This window comes from Toxorhynchites rutilus, chromosome 3, assembly GCF_029784135.1.
Source record: "Toxorhynchites rutilus septentrionalis strain SRP chromosome 3, ASM2978413v1, whole genome shotgun sequence".
Lineage (NCBI taxonomy): Eukaryota > Metazoa > Arthropoda > Insecta > Diptera > Culicidae > Toxorhynchites > Toxorhynchites rutilus.
In genome coordinates, this window is record NC_073746.1 from 148,105,655 (window position 1) to 148,127,844 (window position 22,190).

At 36.9% G+C, this 22,190-nt stretch overlaps 1 protein-coding gene across 2 annotated transcripts in view; it reads left to right on the forward strand.

Annotated features, from left to right (window-relative positions):
• The window catches only part of LOC129775785 (facilitated trehalose transporter Tret1-like), a 125,322-nt gene that overhangs the window by 24,553 nt on the left and 78,579 nt on the right, over positions 1-22,190 (forward strand). The window contains exon 2 of one of the 2 annotated variants that reach the window (XM_055780879.1): positions 21,341-21,939. In XM_055780879.1, the coding sequence (XP_055636854.1) occupies positions 21,894-21,939 (46 nt within the window). In that variant the 5' untranslated portion in view covers positions 21,341-21,893. The remainder of the gene's footprint in view (positions 1-21,340; positions 21,940-22,190) is intronic. The other variant, XM_055780880.1, reaches the window with a different exon arrangement.

The following is a 22,190-nucleotide window of genomic DNA, read 5'->3' on the forward strand; positions in this document are numbered from 1 at the left end:
AGAGTCTAACAACTATAGAAACAGTTATTGCACCCTGAAACCTTCACATGCAAAATTTAGTTTCATTTGCTTGAGTAATTCTCGAGTGATGCAGAAATTTGTGTTTCATTTGTATGGCAGCCGCCCCCCCCCCCCCTTCAAGAGGGGGGTGGAAAGTCTAACCATCTTAGAAACATTTATTGCATCCTAAAACCTCAATATGCCTAATTTGGTTTCATTTGCTTGAGTAATTCTCGAGTAGTGCAGAAATTTGTGTTTCATTTGTATGGCAGCTCCCCCTTAGAGCAGGGGGAGTAGTATCTTACCACCGTAAAACATTTATGGCACCCTAAATCCTCCACATGCCAAATTTGATTTCATTTGCTTGATTAATACTCGAGTAATGCAGAAATTTGTATTTCATTCGTATGGCAGCCCCCCCTTAGAGAGGGGATGGAAAGTCTAACCACTATAGAAACAGTTATTGCACCCTGAAACCTTCACATGCAAAATTTAGTTTCATTTGCTTGAGTAATTTTCGAGTTATGCAGAAATTTGTGTTTCATTTGTATGGCAGCACCACTACAAACCCCCCCCCCCCCTTTGAAGAGGGGGGAGGAGTCTCAAACTGTCATGAAAACCTTTCCCGGCCCCAAAAACCCCTACATGTCAATTTTCATGTTGATCGGTTCAGTTGTTTCCGAGTCCATAAGAATCAGACAGACAGACAGAAATCCATTTTTATATATATATAGATAGACTAGTTTCGCAAGGGACAGGATGACGTGGTTAAGGATATTCAAATAACATAAAGTAATAGTTTTTATTCAAGTTAAAACATTTTGAAACTGCGTTCGGGGGGTCTATTAATCTGATCGAGAGTGAATCGCTTCAAAAACAACGGATGTCGCCTCCAGATGTCGACACAATACCTTCGTCAGTGCGAATTGAAACTATGCAGCATGGAAACGAAACTATGTTTGCGTTAATTTGTGCACCACCACTGAAACACTAGTAAACGCGTAATATGAATGAACACAACGGCATCGTTGTGTGTCGCACACGTCAAATTTTGGCCACGAATCACTTAACGCTTTTGACTATGTGAAATTTCAAACACCCTGTTGAATGCTGCCTATAACGTCACGTTATGTCAACTCTGTCAATCTATTTGCTCACACTATTTATAGACACTGAAAGTAGGTGTGCCTCGTTCTAGGTAGTAATTGGAAAGCTATAACGTAATATTTGAAAGCCTCCATATAAAGAACATCACCAAAAAGCAGCACATCGATTACACAAGTGTCTGTTTGATGTCATATTAATTGGCGATGGCGATTCTAATATTTAAGACATGGGTGGCGGATCGAGTGACAGTTAGTTTGTGTTTGGAATAGTACTATTTCCCGAGAAAGGGTGAACATGGGTGCATAGAAATTCTATTTTTATTGTATGCAATGATTTTTATAAAAGTATTTCCAAACCCAACATGGTATTGCAAGGTTGCAATGAATCGACTTACTTCCGGTCCACGCGCATTCACGAGGTTGAATAATTTCATCTCCCTTTGAGGTAATGGCATTATGCTTGTTTCATCTGGGCTTCATTGTTGTTCACTACTTGTTCCTTTCCCTTGACATCGCTTGCAATGATCAGACGAAAAAAACATCTCAATGGTGTCGACTCGCGAGACCTTGGCAAACAGTCGACATCGTTTTTCTTTCCAACATTACACATTCGTGAAACTTTGACCTCAAAATAGTGGTAATTTCGGTTTGCCGTATGCGCGGGTCTCAATGGAATCACATGTTGGCCAAACCCTAATCGTCCGGAGCTGGGGCCACAAAAAAGTTGGTTAACGCGAGTCTCGGTAGCGCGTAGCTCCATTGAGCTGTCCGCGCTTTATGGGGAAAGGGTAACTGCGGAATTGGGTTGCGCCGGTCCAAGAGCGGCACCAAGCAGACACAAAACTTGGAAGCATCGATTTCTCTCTCCCTCAATTCGTTCGCGGGTCCCCCAATTCCCCGCCCAGTGCGGCAGTTATGTTTCGAGATGTAAATGAGCTTGGACGATGAATTTAATTTCGCTTCCAACATTCCCGTCTAGTTTCTAGTCCCCGAATAGATTGACACTCGTTTACGCAAATTGCGTGAACGGCATTAAATTGTTGGTTCGGATGCTGACTTTGATACTATTTCTGTTTTCTTCTATGCACATAATCACTACAAATCAACACCGGATGATGATGCATTCATTTTGAATAAATAATGCTAATATTTGTGCCGTGAAATGTACCACTTTTATTCAAATTTAGTGACGTGTCTAAACTCTCTTGATATCCAACGTTTACTGCCAGATTCAGGCGGGCTCGGGAAGTGAAAGTGGGCATCGTAGCGGTGGGCACCAGTGGAGGCACATTTTATGTTCGAAAATGTACGCACGGTGTAGCATTGGGATCTACTGACAAACCAAGTCACGATTTAGAAAAGAGTGATTCCAGACTAACAACGAAGTGTTATGTAAATTGAGCCTATTTTGAAAATATTGTCGAAGAAAAAGAAACGGAAACTTTCGATAGATAATGATGACTGATTTTCTTTTTTTTTTCGAGCGAAATAAAGCATAAGTCTGTCGGTATAAAATTGCTATAGAGAAAGAGAACTTGATTTTTTTAAATATTCAGTGACCTGATTTTTTGATTTCCCTTTGAACCCTTGAATACGATTGAATCTGTAGGCATTGGGTTGTGTGTGTTCTATGGTTCAAATTTAAAGGTTTTTGTTCATCTCTTCATGAACATTGCCCTTGATTGGTGCCATAGAATTGCTTGTGTTATAATTCTACTTTCACACCTAAATTGTTTCTAGCTCAACATTACCTCATATAAATTTAAAAATAAAACACACGTTACACAAGTTTTTATGCTTTTTGTGCTGGCTTCGGTAAACTTTGGATCAGTAAGCTCTCGTATTTGTAAGAAAAAACAATTCATTTTAAAATTGATGCACATGCCTACGAGCGGATTCCACACTATCTAGTCTATATGGTTGGCAATGCATTTATAGGATTCTCTCCGTGGATGTAGAGATATCAAAGAATCTTGAATACCCTTTTTTTTCAAAATAAGTCTATACTGTCTTCTGGAAAAAAACCAAAGTTTATGTACTTTTTCTTATAAATCTTATAAATAAATAAATATAGTTCGACAGCAACTTATACATAAATGTGTCCTAAAAATATCATTGAGTTCCTACACTGAAATAAATGCACTTGAAAAACTTGATTCAAAATAAAAATAAACGACCATTTCGTTCATTATTCCAAATCGTTTCCATTATTCGTTCATTATCCCAAAATGAACTAATACAAGAATTAAAAGTTTTTCTCACAACAACTTTTTATCTGTATTGTCCTTTTTTTTTAGATCCATAAAATTCCTATAAAAAAGTTCTATGATTGACTTTTCAAAAGGGTTGAAAATAGGACTTTCACACTGGAAAAAAAACATTTCTAAATCTGCGTTTTAAAAATGGATATAGTGGTTAGAAAAATAATGGATGAAATAAAAAAAACTCACCAATCTATATATATATATATATATATATATATATATATATATATATATATATATATATATATATATATATATATATATATAAATGGATTTCTGTCTGTCTGTCTGATTTTTCTGGACTCGGAAACTACTGAACCGATCAACATGAAAATTGGTATGTAGGGTTTTTGGGGCCGGAGAAGGTTTTCGTGATAGTTCGAGACCCCTCTCCCCTCTCTAAGGAGGGGGGGGGGGGAAGTGTGGCTGTCATAAAAAAGAAACACAAATTTCTGCATTACTTGAGAATTATTCAAGCAAATGAAACCAAATTGGGCATATTGAGGTATTAGGGTACAATAAATGTTTTCATGGTGGTTAGACTCTCCACCCCCTCTCTAAGGGGGGCTGCCATCAAATGAAACACAAATTTCTACATTACTCGGGAATTAATCAAGCAAATGAAACGAAATTTTGCATATGGGGTACATAAAATGTTTTTATGGGGATTGGATACTCCTCCCCCCTCTCTAAGTGGGGCTGCCATACAAATAAAACACAATTTTCTGCATTACACGAGAATTAATCAAGCAAATGAAACCAAATTTGGCATCTGGAGGTTTTAGGGTGCAATAAATGTTTCTATGATTGTTAGACTCTCCGCCCCCCTCTCTAAGAGGGGGCTGCCATACAAAAGATACACAAATTTCTGCATTACTCGAGAATTAATGAAGCAAATGAAACCACATTTGGCATGTGAATGTTTTAGAGAGCAATAAATGTTTCTATGGTGGTTAGAATCTCCATCCCCCCTCTCTAAGGGAGGGGCTGCCATACAAATGAAACACAAATTTCTACATTACTCAGGAATTGATCAAGCAAATGAAACGAAATTTGGCATATGGGGTTTTTATGGTACATCAAATGTGTTCATGGTGATTGGATTGTCCTCCCCCCTCTCTAAGGGGGGGCTGCCATACAAATGAAACACAAATGTCTGCATTACTCGAGAATTAATGAAGCAAATGAAACCACATTTGGCATGTTAAGGTTTTAGAGTGCAATAAATATTTCTATGGTGGTTAGACTCTCCACCACCCCTCTCTAAGGGAGGGGCTGCCATACAAATGAAACACAATTTTCTGCATTACTCGAGAATTAATCAAGCAATTGAAACCATATTAAGCACATGGAGGTTTTAGGGTGCAATAAATGTTTTCATTGTTGTTATTCTCTCCACCCCCCTCTCTCTAAGGAGGGACTGCCATACAAATGATATGAATAAATGATTGGACTCATGAACTTGCGCTTAATAAGAAAACGTGAATGTTTTGAGGTATTGGCAACCTAAACAAATTGTGGGCGGGACGAAGTTTGCCGGGTTAGCTAGTATATGATAAACGAGCGAGTTGAATACGATAATTTCGTAGTACTACGTCAAAAACACGATCGTTCCCTGGACGGTTCCTCCTGCAATATTAACTTTTAGATATTTACTTTATCAAAATATTCTCGTCATATTTCGTACGAATCCTTCAAAAGACATGGAGCAGCAGATAAATATTTCATAGAAGAGCAATTCCACGTCAAACCGCCCGGTTGCTGACACGACCTTATTAGATTTTTTGGAAACTTGGTACTAATGATGAAAACTACCTAAAATCACAATGTTCATTATAATATAACCAATTGAAATTACACAATGGTCCAGGGAACGACTATGAGTGGAAACTTGCATCTAGACCTCGACGAGCTTCTCTAGTCACAAACTGTCTTCGACAAAGTTGTTACATTTTTATGTTATCAAAAATAGGGTGACCAAATTTTTGAGAAAAAACGAAAATTTTATTTTTATATCTTTATAGAGGAAGGAAAACACAATACGACAATGTTGTAGCCCCAGTGAGCATACTTGTAGAATTTTTTTTCTGTCACCACTGATTTAGCGCTTTTTTTTCTAAGTTACATTACTTATATTTTTCAATTTCTACATGAAAATTATCTCAAGACGACTCATAGAACTTACCAAGACAAACATTTTGCGTTGTAGAACTTATCAAAATTTTGATATTAGTCAAAGTTATTACAGTTTGTTCACATTAGGGTGACCGGAAAAGAAACAGATTTTTGCTCTAGCTTTTATATTGAAAATTCTACGTAAAAACTGTACACGAACTACCTTTAGAGCTTATCAAGACACATATTTTCGAATGCAGAACTTGTCAATATCTTAATCCTACTCAAAGTTATTGATGTTTTTTCACGCAAAAACTCATGATTTCAAATTTAGTTTACTGAAATACAAAAAAAATATTAGTTTTTCATTATATTTTTGAAACTTTCACATTATGTAGAGTCGAAGATGTTCTATCAAATGCCGCAAATTATTTTATGCTTGCCCCATAAAGAACGACAAACAAATGAAAAAGACATATTTTTGAGGAATAATATAAATAACTAGCTGACCCTTGCATTTCGTCCCGCCCAAAATTTGTTTTTCGTTATCACATCCACGTTTTCTTACTAAGCGCAAGTTCATGGGTCCAATCGCAGAACTGTTCATTGATTGATCTTCTAATCTACCCTTTAAATTTATTTTTTTACTATAAAATTTCAGTACTTGTACCAAAACTCGATATCAGATTATTTTCAGACACAATTCTCGAGCAAGGTTTTTCATTCACTTGCAAATAACATGTTACTCCGTTACATGGAATAAATATTTGATACCGAAAATATGATTGAATGAAGACAGCCCTAAATCGGACAATTCCTTTCTCGAGTTTTGCTCTTATCAACACATTCGGCGATTCATTTTTATTTATATAGATAGAAGACGATATAGGAGTGCGTTTTATCACATTAAAATCCATTCCCACTTTCGAACCAAGATCAATTTCGTTAGCGCAAACATCAAATGGACTAACAACGCTTGTCAATATGTAATTGTAGAACATATGCGAATTGAATTTTTGGTTAGAACATGTTTGGTTGAAATATGTGTATTATTTTTATGGGACTCCCTCTCCAATCCAGAGGAGGGAGGGGTGTCGTACCATCATAGAAACATTTCTCGTACCCAAAACCCTCACATCATCCCAAATTTGGCTCCGTTTGCCTGATTGATTTTCGAGTAATGCAGCCTCCACCTTAGGGAGGGGAAGGAGTGTCAAATCACCATTGAAATATTTATTGCCTCCAGAAACCTCCATATACCAAATTTGGTTCCTTTAGCTTGAATATTTCTTGAGTGATGCAGAAATTTGTGTTTCATTTGTATGGCAGCCTCCTCTTAGTAAGGAAGGAGTGTCTTGTTTGCTTGATCATTTCGTGAGTTATGCAGAAATTTATGCTTCATTTGTATGGCAGCCTCCCCTTAGAGAAGGAGGAAGAATGTCTAACCACCATAGAAACATTTATTGCGTCCTAAAACTTTCACATATCAACTGTTGTTTCGTTTGATTGATTAATTCCCGAGTAATACAGAAATTTGTGTTTCATTCGTATGGCAACCCCCTCTTAGAGAGAGGGGAGGAGTGTCTAACCACCATAGGAATATTTATTGCACCCTAAAACCTCTACATGCCAAATTTGATTTGGTTTGCTTGATTAATACCCGAGTAATGTATAAATTTGTGTTTCATTTGTATGGCAGTCACCTCTTAGGGAGGGGGGAGGGGTCTCAAACTATCATAAGAACCTTCCCCGACCCCAAAAACCCCTAGCCCGAGTCCATAAGAATCAGAGAGACAGGCAGACAGACAGAAATCCATTTATATATATATATATATATATATATATATATATATATATATATATATATATATATATATATATATATATATATATATATATATATATATATATATATATATAATTTGGGCCTGATTCTCGAATACACTTCACGGTGGAAACGAAATAAACGGCACGCCATTGAACTACGTTTTACGAGTTAGTGAAGTGTCGAAGATAATTATGTGTTTTCAGGCAGAATGAGCACTTTTCAAATAAAAAATCATTAATGAAAATTAACTTCTTCGTATCAAACTGGTATTTAATGTGAGTGAAAAACTTTGTTTTCTTCATGTGATATTATAATCTCATACACAAATTTCATCTAAAGATAATTTCATATTATAATGATAAGTTAAGTGAAGTGTATTCGAAGTGTATTCGAGAATCAGGCCCTTTGAGTAGGATTAAAATATTGACAAGCTCTACATCGCAAAATATTTGTTTTGGGAGGTTCTAAAAATCGTCCTAAGTCAATTTGCATGTAGATTTTTAAATATAAAAGTTAGAGCAAACGAACTTTTTTTTAATGACTGACGCCGCTCAACGCTTCGTCAAGGGAGTCATAAATTTCAAATATGGAATTGCAGAACCGCGAAGATAAGCGAGAGGAATTATAGTAATGGCAATCATCGTGCATTGTTAAGAATTCGAACGTACGAAGCATTTTTTGAACCACGTTCCTTGTTCTTGTACGTGATAACTTTTACACTACTAGAGGGAAATATGCTTATTCACATAGTATGGTGAGCAGCTGTTATCAGGTCACAGTATGGAAGATGTTATAATATACCATACTTTAAAATAATATACTATTTAATACGACTATTCATCAATACGCCACGACATTCGGGACCGTGTCCCAATATCATGCTGTACTGATCACGTCACTCAATTCACACCGTAAGTGCTTCAAGCATCGCCGAGGTTGCTGCAATACTCAGACAAATACGGAAAGTGTGTCAGTATGAATCAGTTGACAGCGCTTTTAATAGTTGAGCAGCTGATAAGGGATGTTAAATCTTGGGTTTCGCGTTGAATATGAAAATATTCAGTAGCGTAGTGTTTCATTTTAGTGAAATTTATTTGCGGTAGCTAATCGAAGCAGGATAAGCCAAATTGAAGCTCAAATTGTTGCTGTTATCTCTAGATAATAGACGCTCTAATGAATCATTAACTCGAAACACACCTCCCCTGAAAACTTTCTTATATTTGTTTTTAGGCTTTGGGTTTCATAAGAATTGATAAGGATTGATTTTGATCTTCTCTAAAACAGTGCATTGTCTCCATTCTGGAGTGATTAATGCAGTTCGGGAAGATGATTAGCCCGGAGCCATCCAAAAAATAAACCCATATGTTAGCATCAGATATATGCAACATTTTTTCATTGATGTCGTTTCAGCAGAGTTTCATCCTTGGAAAGATAAACGTATTATCTGTTTTCCCAGATCCTCGCGTAACATTTTCAAAACTCTGCACATGGCCTAAATTATTTTTCATACTCGAATTTGTATTGAAACTCTTGGAACCATAACACTGTTTTATCAGCCATTTGGTGGGAAGTCATCCCGAAACATTAACTTGAAGGAGGAAGTCATTCACTTAATGTTCACCAAACCACTATGAATTTGCTACATCTTATCCTTCAATCTTTTGAACAGAAATGTTCACTATTCGTACGGAATCTTTTTTAAGAAGATTTAATTTTAAATTTATTCTATGTCGGTTGATGGTCGAAAGCTTACCAAAAAAAAAACAAATGAGTTGTATGTATATTAATTTTTGGCTAGGATTCTTCTACATAACACGACCCTTAACAGTTATTCGGGCGATTCAATTAGATCGTTTATGTGGAATTTTTTAATTTACTATTTACTATTTACTAATTATTTTTACTATTATAGACAACGAAGTTTCCAAATTTTTTTTTGTGGTTTTTTTCGATTTGATTTACTTATATCAACTGCATATCAGCAACCAACTTTACGTAGGTTTTATTCCGTGTTTTTTTTCGAGTCGGTCAGGCTGTTGACATTCGTTCTCCCATACATAACGTTTGTATTAAAAGCTTTTTTCGGATGGTGATAAAAAAAAACTAATACAGATAAATGAGTTTGATAAATTTCCCAAGGAAGGTAATAATATTAGCTTACTTGCAAACAAATTCTACGCCCTTGCGAGCGTATTTTATAGCTTGTATTTTATGTTTCTAAATCTGTGTAATCCAATTACCATTCGCAACTATCGTCAATTCGCCCTCTTAACACATTAAGGACCGCACGTTTCGGCAAACTTGAACGCTTCATTCGTTCGGACTCCATGAATGGGATCGTTTCCTTCGGTGTGGATGAGACGAAGGCGAGTATTCAGATAGAACTAGACGTTTGATCGTGGCGACTGATCACAAGTCACAATATCGAGAATTTGATAAAATTGTAGAATTTAGTCATTTTTTTCAGACTATTAATACTTTGGGGAACATATCATTTCACTCTGAAATGGATACTGGTATGATCGATACATTCAAATTCATGTAGTATTTCAGAGATTTACGGTGTCTGCAAAGCTGATAAAAAAATTGAAATTCTTTGTACAGATGAGGTAAATCAAATATTGAGAGTCAAGAAATTACAGTATTAGTATTATAATTATCGTAAGGGCACAAGTATGTGTGCCGGGTGAGATCTTGTGAATTTAGGGGTGTTTTGAGTTTATTGGTGACTTTTTGTTTTTGGATTATCTGTTTCCCTTCTGCGAAGGGTGCCCTATAGTATAATATGCGGATTATTTCTTTGGGAATTATGTTTTTGGGAGCGTTGGAGATGTAATTTATCAAGAGATACTGGAAAACTACTTGTATATTTAATAAGTTCAGTGTTTCAGTATCGCTCTAGACGGCGAGCAATCAACAGTAGAGGAAGTGTGGTGAAGACGGACACACTAAGTAAAAGTTGATTTTTTTGGGAATTTTACAAAAAATACATATCTATCTCACCACAAATTGGTAGTCTAGGTCTCTTTCTATAATAAAATTTGCCTTTGAGGCAGAAATTTGGAAAAATGAATGTGTCCGGCATCTTTGAAAAATAAGATTGAGTCGGGAAAGACGGACACTTGGCAAGAAAGATGGACATAAACTGAAATTCAAGTTTATGTACTCGATAAGTTTTGGAGGTATTCAAATATGCCTTAAAAATAATCTAACAAAAGAGCTAGACTAAAATCACCTTGAAGGGCTTGAAAATTTTTAATTTTTTCATTTCTAAAATAGCTTCCGGCATTCGGAATGACAAATTCGGATTACGTTTTAAAGACCGCTCTGCTGATTCGTCCATGATAACTGGTTGCAATTGCAAACGTAGTTAGTGGGCATCTGTTAACTTTAGAAGGAGGAGAGAATCAAATTGTTTACAAAACTAAATGTTTGTTCTTTGTCGGTGGACTGTCCGTCTTACCCGACTTGATTTGTATTTTATTTTCGTCAATATTTTTGCAGTAAAAATGAGAAAACTTCACCGCTGATTCTATTAACTGGAAAATAAGTGATGGTGAAACATTCACGTAACGAAAAAACCCCAAAAAATCTCTCGATAACGGAACATTCGCCATGGCGGACGAAATCAAGAGTGTAGGCATGTTTTTGAGTTCTTTCTTCGTTTTATTTATCAATTTCTTCTCAGTTTTCGCGACAAAATTTGATCTAACGCCTCAGGTTTGCCCAGAAATTCTCGATGGGACGCAGCTGGAGGACGTTGGGCGGGTTCGCCGACTTGGGTACCACATCGATACTCAGCCGCTCTATCTCCTCTAACGATCGCTTCGAGTAGTGGCCCGTCGTCTTCGCCCTTATGGTATTTCTTGATGAACGACGCATCTTCCGGCAGGCACTTCGTACTAAAATTTCCCCGTTCAGTCCGGAGCTAAAGAAGAGCGACTTTGACATCCTCTTCTCGCTGATTGTCAGCCACAGTAGCACCTTCTTGGGGAACTTGGTGTGTGAAATAAACTTCACTTCAGAGCTCACTTCCTTCGTGGAGGAAGTAAAATACGAAGTGCCCTGCCAGTCGTTGCCATCAAGGGTGAGATAGGTCTCGTTGTCCATCACCACCGCCATGTCGCGATTCGACGGGAAAATCGACTTGACCGTCTTATTCAGCCGCGCCGCTGCATCATTGCCTGCAGCTCCGAGACCAGTGGACGGGACTTCCGCTTCCTGACATGTATGTCCATGTTCGCCAGGTACTTTTTCACTGTTTGGCCGGTTTCATCGACCTCCCGGCCAAGCGCACGCAGCGATGTAGCCACTTTTCCCTTGATTTTCCTCTTCAGCGTCCTTTGAAGCTTCTTGTCGCTCAAGGTCGTCGGCCGTCCAGAACCGGGCTTTCTTTCGATGCTCTGATTGTTGTCCAATAGTGCCAAGATGTTATAGATGCCGGAACGGGCGTATCCGGCGCCCACAAAGAGCCGCACGATGTCCGTTTTCGACGCGGTGGGGTTGATGCCCATGAACCCATGAAAAATCGACAATTTCTGTCCATTTTTTTTTAGTGCAAACGTTACTCTTACATTTTACTATCAGTTCAAATCAAACTATTACCATATCAACGCTTTCAACGTTATATTCATACATTTATTCACATGTGCTGCGTTCCTTCACGTGTCACATTACAATCACGTTAGATTATACAGGCAATTGACCAAGAAAATCATTCGGCTCCGGAAAAATGTCATGAGTGCGTGCCATATTCCTTTCCGAAATGAGTGTTTGAATGCTTGAAAAAGTACTGAAAAAAGTCTAATATACATTTGGCCAAATAAATTACTGCTAGCGAACGGCCTTCTCGTTGCCAGGAATCGAACTAAATGAAAAGACCAATATACAATCTTTTGATCAGTACACTAATCTGCTTCCTTACCATGGCAAGTCAACAAAATGAGTAACTGCCAGTTTCAATTACCGAAGAGTCTCAATCGGACTGAGACTATCCAAGAAGATGAAGTAACGGTTTACAGGTTTTTCCCCCTTTTGTTCATTTTAGGCTCATTAAGCATTTTAGCTGTAACAGAGCCGAATTTTGATCGTGTACATGTCACATGTTTATCATATCTATAATTAGCACATTACACAGTTGCCATTTTTCGGCTTTAGAGTATTCCCTTTTATACCATTGCATATGGTACACATTTACACAGTAGTCATTTAGGCGTAAGAGTTTTCCTTCTGTTCTTCCTTCTGTTTTGCTACGGAGACCCCCGTTTACAGGTTTGTTGGAAATCATTCCCAATGTAAATTTGATTGCAGCCAGGTCATCAATATGAACGTAACCATGTATGTAACCTTTTAATGTTGAATGTGTTCCAATTTCAGAAGCTGGTTTCCACCTACCGCATGAAGTCTGGTAGTCTAGATAAGAGTAAATAGTTGTTTTAATAAGTATTATGAGGTCTCCCGGATAGCCGCACCATGTGCCGCAAATTGAATTGAGAAGGTTTAATCCTATTTTGGAATTTTTGTTGCAAATACGCAATATTTGTATTCCCAGTGCATTTAGAGTCGAACCAGATCTCAAGACACTTGAAAGACAATGAGAGGGGATGGTAGTGCCTAAAAGATTGCAAACACTACCTTACATGAAGTTACGAGTTCTACGATTCCACAGATCCAATGCTCGTTCGTTGAAGAAATACGCTCCATATCCATTCCTACAAACTGACTGCAAACAGTTTTTGTCTTGCAACAAACGATTTAATTTTTTGGTCGGAGGTTCGATTCGCACCACGTCAAATTTTGGTTTTTCAACAGTTAGACATATTCTTGTAGACAGTTGAACATGTTTGTTGGTATACACAGTGGGTAAATTCGGGACTAAAGATCGTACTCGAAAAAATGCAACTCACAAAAAGGATCAACAAAAAATCATTTTACGTTCGATATTTTTCAATACCAGGAAATAAATAAACACATATTAGGTATGTTATTGCGAAAAGATGGTTTGTTCAACCTCTTCTCCTTGGACTTAACGCTACCCATCAAATCTTGTGCCACACTTGCGCCATCGATCTCACACTCTTTCTTCGAATCCTGGTCGTTTTTGAAGACCTTCCCTGTTTTCCGGAGCTTGCCGAAATAATCGTCCAATTTTTTTCTTCTTGGCGAAGTTCTGGCGGATTTGCCTCCTTCGGCAAAAAAACAACAGTGTTGATTTATTACCACTCCATCACCGGTTTCGCGTTATGGCACGATGCCAGATCCAAAACAGAGTGTCATCTTAGTGGGACCGGAGTAAAGGCAGCAGGCCCTTCTGGAGGTATTCTTCCTTATGTGTTTGGCCGTTGATGGTGCCTGTGGTTGCTTGCTGAATTTTCCACACCCACAGATCGCCTACCACGCCAAGTACTTCTTGGCAAAACTTCTTCTTCTGGAACATCCAGGCGGCCCTTGCCGACGGAAAACTCCAGGCCTGGGATCTGCTTGGCGTCCACTTTAAGGTACATATCGTCGTCCATTACGATGGATTTCGGCTGCACCAACCACTCGCGGTACAGCTTCCTTGCGCTGGATTTGGCCACCGTACATTATTTATCGGTCCGGTTAGGTACCTTCCCTACCTTGAAGACATGAAGTCCGTCCCGCTTCATTGTCTGCTGGACGAACCAGATGGAAGAATTGACCTTCTTGGTCACGAATCCAAAGGTCCGGATTGTGCTTAAAGTAATCCCTCACCTTTCTTGCCTTCACGCGGTCATCTTCGTTTTTCTCCAGCTATGTCGTCTGGGTCTCCTTGAATGATTTTACCACACGGGACACGGACGAATGGTCGGTTCTCAACTGTCGTCTCAATAACCACTTGACAACTTGTGATGAAATTCTACACACCAGTTTCTAAACCTGTTGTACCGACAATATCATTTTTTAGCCATGCAATAAAAAGTTGTACACAATAGACAATGTTGCATTTTCTTCGAGTACAATCTCCAACCATTCCAGATCTTTAATTTTTTTCCACATGATCAGTGTGAAAATTTTCATTTTACTTCCTATGTATTCCTGTTAGACGTAGTTGTACGTCCTTCTTATTCTAGTACTAACCGATCTCGAAATATAACCAGTTATTTTTCAATGGAAATAATGAAATTTATATCCGATCTGGCATTTGAAAAACATGATTTTCATTATATTAATTTGGTTGTATCTCGAGGACGGTTAGTATTATGATAAAAAAAATTTCATGCAGAATCCATTGTAAATTTCATTTTGTATGTTGAATTTATTCCCCGAATTTGGTGAATCCGATATCAAGCTTAGTTAAAATGAAATCATTTTCTAAGAAAAATATATATTTATCACTCCTCTACTCGCGCGAATAATCGTAACTCGTGTACTAACAGACTATGTGCGTCTCTGTAATATTGCTGTTGTGTATTTTTAGGCGCTATTGGTATTTTTTCAAAGAAAAAATATAATTGAATGAAGAAAAACTCAAGAAAATATTTTCTCTTCAAATTCATTCAGTTTTAATAGTTATTCAATTCAGCCACCTCATTCATTCTCGGTATGCTAGACCTATGCGCGAGTGTTCTTAAAAAATCACTAAATAATTGAAATCTGTTTGCAGCACATACAAGGTATGAGCGACGACTTTCGATAAAAAATAGAGATTCACACTGGATATTTAAAAAAATATCAGTTTTGAAAATATTTAGTTTTCATATATCTTGTTTCAATTTGGCCGTAGAAATGGGTAAGTTGAAACGCGGAACTATAATGAGTTTAATAGGTGGTTTTGCTTCTCGAACTATCTACAACTGATTTATGAAACACTAAATTGAAAGAATAATTAAAAACGTGGGGGAGTAGTCCAATACTTACAAAATCGATACTAAATAGTAGACATTAATATACGAAACGATAACATCAAGAGTACTATTTTAGACGCTTTCATGACAGAGTAGAGCCACTCAAAATGGCCACTAATGAGGATTATTGGATCATTCAAATATTCAATCGTAATATTTGAACAACCCCTAGTTGCAAAATAACAAATTTGATTTGTCTCATGTCTGTGTATTCACAAATTACGTAGAGCATACTGAGGAACGAAGTATGAATGAATCTCCTTTTTTAAATTTATCATCATTCATTCATACAGCAATCACCGACAAATAACGTCCGGCATCTGCAGCAATGTTTAAAAAATAGTCGATTTTCACTGGTTTCAACTGACCCCAGGGTTGAAAAAAGGGATGAGTTAAACAGCTCAGAGATGTACGGAAAAATATTTCAGATTTGAGTTTTCAAAACCACTACACTTTATTACCCCTATATGATTACCTGTCGTGCAATTCTGGCAATATTTTTTTTTTAATCTGTGTTTTCGGACCGATTGAGTCATCGCACAAAAATGTGTGTTTTGATTTCTCGAACGAAGAATAGTAAACAATGGTGCAGATTGCGTTGAGGCATTCAATTATTCTGGTAATTACTGTCATTAGGTAGGTTGAAAGATAATGTTTACTATATATATTTTTATCACGTCAATCCATCATTCCTAGTAAAAGTTATGGTTTCCGATTTATCATATCCTGAATTTCGACTTGCCCCGGTGTACCTTAAATGTTTTTAATATTGAATTCAATTTTTGAGTAAGATTATTTGAAAGTGTATACAATTTCATTATTTTTCCTAAACATATCATTTATTTCCCAGCAACTTTGTAAAACATAATATTTCAATAAGGCGGAATAAGGAATTTAGAGTAGTGATATTTTGAAAGAAAAAGCCTAATGATTTTGAATAGATCCTTTAAAAAAATGAATCTGAAACGCATTATGGTTTTGAGTAGCTCATGTACAAGGAAAAAAACATGTAAAAATCGGCTGTTTTTTCGGCAGACTTGACGTGGAATTACCCTTTTTATATACTATGCTCTTTTTAAATCAAATCAGCCGAAAAACATATGATTACTTTCCGATTCGTTCTAAACATCGTACATTCGGTGACAGCTTCCCAAAATCACACTTTTCATAATCATATGACCAATTCAAATTGCGACTGATTTCGTATTCAAAAGCTCTTTTCGTCAAAAAAAAAAATTGTAACTCGAAACATAGATATATGATATAAATATGATGCGCAGCAAAGTTGTAGAAAAATTAATGAATTGTGTGGGAAAAATAACATTTTGATGAAACCGTTAAACTATTACTCAAAAAAAATGATTTAATATTAAAAACCCTTAATATCCCAAAATATACCACCCCTCCTCACGATTTTATTTTATATATTTTTAATTAGAAACCTCTTTTAGTTCAACAATGTCTATTGTATTGAAATAAAAATTCTTATAACATTATATAAGAAATATCTAAAGGAGGGTGTTTTGAGATCTTCTTAATACTAAATTCAATTTTTGAGTAAGATTTTTAATTGGTCTCTTGTAATTCTATTTTTTCTGAATATTTCATTGTTTTTCCAACAACTTTTTCGTACATTGTATTTTATTCAGACATCTGAGTGTAGAATTAAGATTTTTCTAGATTAAAAGGTTATTGATTCAGGATACGCCCTCATATAAAATCAGTCGAAATCAAAATTGCTTATATTGGGTTGCGGAAGAAGAATTCCTTTATTTTTGCATGGAATTCAAACCTTTATTTTCGATGTGTCGGATTGTCCGATTTGGGTCAAATGTGCACCGTTTTGTTGTATAAATTGTTGCTATTTTAAAGATACACCCAAACTAGCGTTGCTAGAAAGCATTTCATTTTTGGCAGAAACGATGTCTTCTCATGCCTTGTAGCGTCAAATGAGCAAAAAATGTCATCTGTCCCCCAACGCATTAAAATGCTTGTATGTATGAAAGCAGACATCTCTTTCTTTTTTCTTTTTTCATCTTTTTTTGGGATTGCACCCAAACAGAAGTCCAATCGATGTCAACGGGGATCGAACGAAGGCCGGTTGGAATGCAAGACTGTTTTGCACGACCACGCTATCCACATAGCTAATGATGCTGTTGTGGAGAAGCGTGATAATATTACATCTCATTACAAATTGAAGTAGGAAAAAGTTTTCTAATTTTACACTTAGTTTCTAATACAAGTTTCTAAAAAAAAGGTTTCTAATACAACACTTCCCAGTATAAAGGAGATCTATATCCATCTCGGTCTGGACCGTGTAGATATGTGGCAACATTAGGCTCTCGGAGTTTTTTTCTGGCTACAGGAGTGTGTGGCCTTGCGTTGTCCTGATGGAACACAAGACCTCTTCTGTTGACCAACCCTGGCCGTTGCTGGTCAATCGCTAGCTTCTAACGGTCCAGTTGTTGACAATAGAGATCTGAATTTAGTGTTTGACCATACAGATACAACTCATAATAATTTATTCTTTTCAATATTGTGACCCATTTCTCATCCCCGGTCCGTTTGAGAAATAGATTGAATTCATTCCGTTTGGCCAAGGCTTCGCAGATGGAAATTCGGTTCATCATGTTATTAGTGTTAATTGGCGTGGCACCCAAACATCGAGCTTCCTTTAAAACCTTTCAAATGGCAATATACAACAAAACGGTACATATTTGACCCAAATAGGACAATCCGGTACATCTTACATAAAGTTTTGAATTCCACGCAAAAATAATGAATTTCTTTTTTCCCAACCTAGTATGATAATGAAAATTTCGATTGTGAGGAACTGTCGCCATGCGTACAATTTTTTTTTAAATCGAAGACGACCGGGATATCGGCTCACTGGCTTGGCGTGGAATTGCTCTATACAGGTCGGACTCGATTATCCGGAGACTCGATTATCCGGAATTCGATTATCCGGAGTATTTTATTTTTGATTTTCGGAAATTTTGAATAATTTGTATAATAATTTCATATTGAATAGCTATGATGGCGGCCACTACAAATGGCGGATTACATATTTTCTCAGAATCTCATCAATATGGGTATCAAATGAAAGGGCTTAACTAGTAGAATACAGTTATTTATGAAAAATGTAAATCCAAGATGGCGGCCACTCCAAATTGGTGGATTACATATTTCCTCAGAACCTCATCAATATGGGTATCAAATGAAAGGGGTTGACTAGTAGAATACAGTTATTTATGAAAAATGCAAATCCAAAATGGTCGCCATCACAGAATGGCGCCATTATTTTTTTTTAGGTATCAAATGAAAGTGCTCGACTGGTAGAACACAGTAGATCATAAAAAATCCAAATCCAAGATGAACGCAGTTTCCAAATGAACAATTACTTTTTAATGGTTCCATTCAGCTTGCCCTGTTTGTATGTATGTTTGAGTGTTTGTAGGGCTGTCACACATTAATAGAAAATTGAACCCGTTCCTGTTGACAGATTAATCGGAAATTTGGAACATACCTTTAACTATCCTGTCATTATAAAACTGCGTATTCCATGATCTTGAAAAATTCAATTGGCTACCGCTAAAAAATGACTGAATGGCTTGACTTGAAGAACACAAAACTTAATAAACAACATAAATTCGAAAAGGTCGCCGCCACAAAATAGTCGACTATGTATTTTTTGCAACCCCGTCAATATTGGTATCAAATGAAATTATTTGACTAATAGAATACAGTACATCATCAAAATATTCCGAAGAAAGTTGGGTAAGAAATAAAAATAAAGAAAAAAAATATTTTTTTCAATGGTTATAATGTAGAGAAGTATACTGATGATACAGATAATTTACTAAAAACTAGAAAATAAAATAATTTAAAAAAACTGTTTAAGTTGAACGGTTTAATGTACTAAAAGCTAGAAAATAATTAGACAAGTAGCAGTTAGTTGTTATCACATCCGTTCCTTCATTAATTTAGGGCAATGATGAGACTAGAATAAAATAGTGGGGTATATGATGAAACAAATAACTGTGGATAATGAAAATCCAACGTTTATTTCCTTCCTGATTTTCTTCGGAATATTTTCATGATGTACTGTATTCTATTAGTCAAATCATTTCATTTGATACCAATATTGAAGTATCGATTATACCTCAATATTGATACCAATATTGAGGTATAACCGACCATTAAGTGGCGGCGACCTTTTTGAATTTATGTTATTTATTATGTTTTGTGTTCTCCAAGTCAAGTCATTCAGTCATTTTTAGCGACGACCAAATTGAATTTTTCGAGATCATGGAATACGTAGTTTTATAATGACAGTAGAATTAAGGTGTCTTCCAAATTTCAGATCAATCAGGCAACAGGAACGGGTTCAATTTTCTATTAATGTGGGACAATCCTACAGCCATTCAAACATACATACAAACAGGTCAAGCTGAATGAAACCAGTTAGAAAGTAATTAGTTATTTGGGAGCTGCGGCCATCTTGGATTTGGTTTTTAATGATCTGCTATGTTCTACTAGTCGAGCACTTTCATTCGATACCCATATTGATGAGGTTTTGAAAAAAATATGTATGGCGCCATTTTGTGGGGCGGCCATTTTGGATTTGCATTTCTCACAAACAACTGTGTTCTACTAGTCAATCCCTTTCATTTGATATACACATTGATGGGGTTCTGAGATAGTATGTAATCCGCCATTTTGTAGCGGTAGCCATTTTTGATTTACATTTTCCATAAATAATTGTGTTTTACTGGTCATGCCCTTTCATTCGATAACCATATTGATGGGATTTTGAGCAAATATATATACATAATCCGCCATTTTGTAACGGCCGCCATCTTGGATTTAAATTTTCCACAAATAACTGTATTCTACTAGTCAAGCCCTTTCATTTGATACCCACATTGAAGCGGTTCTGACAGAATATGTAATCCGCTATTTTGTAGAGGTCGCCATCTTGGATTTTCAAGATCATGAAATACGCAGTTTTATGATGACACCAGAGATAAAGATGTGTTCAAAATTTCAGATCAATCGGTCAACAGGAAGGGGGGTTAAATTTCTACAGCGCTACATACAAAGTAACAAATTTACAAAGTTATAAAGTCACAAACATACAAACGGGTCAACCTAGATAAAACCGTTTAATAAATAAGTGCAAATCATAATTATATTACTTTTACAGAGAGAAAATTCGCTTTTTCATGACTCGATTATCCGGAGGATTCGATTATTCGGAGTGAAAAAAATCAATACTCCGGATAATCGAGTCCGGCCTGTACTGAAATTAGTTTCCTATCCAGACTACGCAGAATGTCCATATGTTGTGTTCATTCATACCGTCGGTCGAATCAGCCTCATAAATTTTACGATCCTCAAGAACATATATGCATGATTTCTGAAATTCGAGAATACCAGGATTTTCATCAGAAACACAAGTCTGGTTCGTAAGAAAAAAGTAAAAAAAATAATGAAACGATAAAAAGTGAAACGAGATTGCTGGTTCAGCTTCTAGTAATGTTTTCCTCCTTCAGATACATTTAGACGTGAATTTCCATGTTGTACACATTTTGCACGTGGACTGTGATAACGACGAGATAACGAATAGATAAACTACGAGTTATTTCAATATGTTCGAAATTTGAATTCAAATCGAACGCGTCCCCATGCGTCCTGTCAATTGGAGACTTTCGAGGGATGATAAGCAACGAACCCATTTGGATAACCTCGTGCTCGTGAAGAAAAAAAAACTTGATATCAGTCTTTCAAATCAACCTACGGCGCATATATCCTAAATCCCATCTTGGTTGTGTGTCTCGGGACAAATAATAACCATAAATTTTGATGAGCATCCCGATGCAGTGCAGCATTCCAAGGACACATCCATAAATAGTACATTCCTTGCGCGATCACACGCATCAACCAATGCGTGAATCGCGTCCTGCAGTGAATTGATGGCCCGAAGTGACGAGAACGTCGGGACATTAGCCGCGTTATGTATTTATTGAGTCGGCTCCTTGCCTGGCGTTGTACCCTTGTGTGTGTGTATGTGTATGTGTGTGTGTGTATTTTTTATGACTGGCTGTATGTATGCTCGGAGCGCATTATCAGCTGCACTTCATTCATTCCACGTTTCATCAGAGAGAGAGGAGACCAGACGAACCTGCGTACGTTCCCAACAACACACAAGCGACGGCGAAAGATGATGGTCGTCTCCTGTGCGCTGGTGTTATCGAAAAAATAAACAAAACAAAAAAAACAACTAGGAACAACTTCAGAAGAATATACTGCCTTTTCGCTTTTATTTGGTGTAGCAGGGAAAAGGAAAGAAAAAAAAGGCACTTCGGCTTGATACTATACTCTACATACTGCGCCGCCATCCGACCAAGGCAAGAGAGAAGGAGGTTTTTACGAATCCATCCATAAACTGTCGATGGTCATGCTCGGAGCGCTCTTCACAGTTGTTCAGCGGCGTTGGACGAATACGGACGCGAGTGAAAGTGAAATCGCGGGTTTTGCTCAATATTTCGAAAGGCGGTTTTTTCGTGACGTTGTGAGACTGGTTTCAATATTTTTGTGTAAACATCTATCTGCCATTTAGTAGCTGCTGCTGGCTGCTATTGCTTCTGTGGCTGCTGTTTTGTGCAAATTTGTGTAAATCGACAACAGTGAACGATACGTGCCCGAACTTCAAATGTTATCGAAAGGAACTAGGAATCAATATTTTGCAACAATATGTGGTAATTATTAAAATTCACTTATTATACTGTTTTGTTTACTATTCACAGACCGTTCTGTTGTGTCACACGAGAGATCGATAGTCGAGAGGCAGCGTAGTAAAGAATAAGTGCTCTCGCGGCCGCACGGAGGGTGCGAAGCGGGGAAGTAACGTAAAGTGCATATACATATGTGGGTTTGTCGAGCATAAACACCCAGCATTTGATCAAAACACACGCTGGTTTTTTTTTCGTGTTGTTGCCTCTCCTATCCT